The 257-nt window shown below is 61.5% G+C and overlaps 1 protein-coding gene across 1 annotated transcript in view; it reads right to left on the reverse strand.

Moving 5' to 3' along the window:
* Positions 1-257, reverse strand: part of LOC104270011 (heat shock 70 kDa protein 12B-like) — a gene marked incomplete at both ends in the record, with an annotated part of 1,952 nt that extends 1,695 nt beyond the window's left edge. The window contains 1 exon segment of the mRNA XM_009864237.1: positions 187-257. Coding sequence (XP_009862539.1) covers positions 187-257 — 71 coding nt within the window.

The following is a 257-nucleotide window of genomic DNA, read 5'->3' on the forward strand; positions in this document are numbered from 1 at the left end:
CCCCTCCCCCCCACCCCTCTCTTTCCCAGCTCCTTCCCCCACGTAGCATCCCTCAGTCCTAACGCTTCGCTGCCCAGCCCGGCTCCATCCCTGCCTCCCAGCAAGCCCAATTCCAGCCCCTTTTTGGGAAAAAAAAAAGAGAAAGTGCCCTAGGGAGGAGCCCCAGGTCATCCAGCCGCTCCTCACCTCATCATGTGGATTGCTTCGGGGTCGCTGGCGAAGCTGAAGGCGTAGCCGCTGGATGTGGTGCCGAAGTC

This window comes from Apaloderma vittatum, unplaced genomic scaffold (genome assembly GCF_000703405.1).
Source record: "Apaloderma vittatum isolate BGI_N311 unplaced genomic scaffold, ASM70340v1 scaffold27222, whole genome shotgun sequence".
NCBI classification, from domain to species: domain Eukaryota; kingdom Metazoa; phylum Chordata; class Aves; order Trogoniformes; family Trogonidae; genus Apaloderma; species Apaloderma vittatum.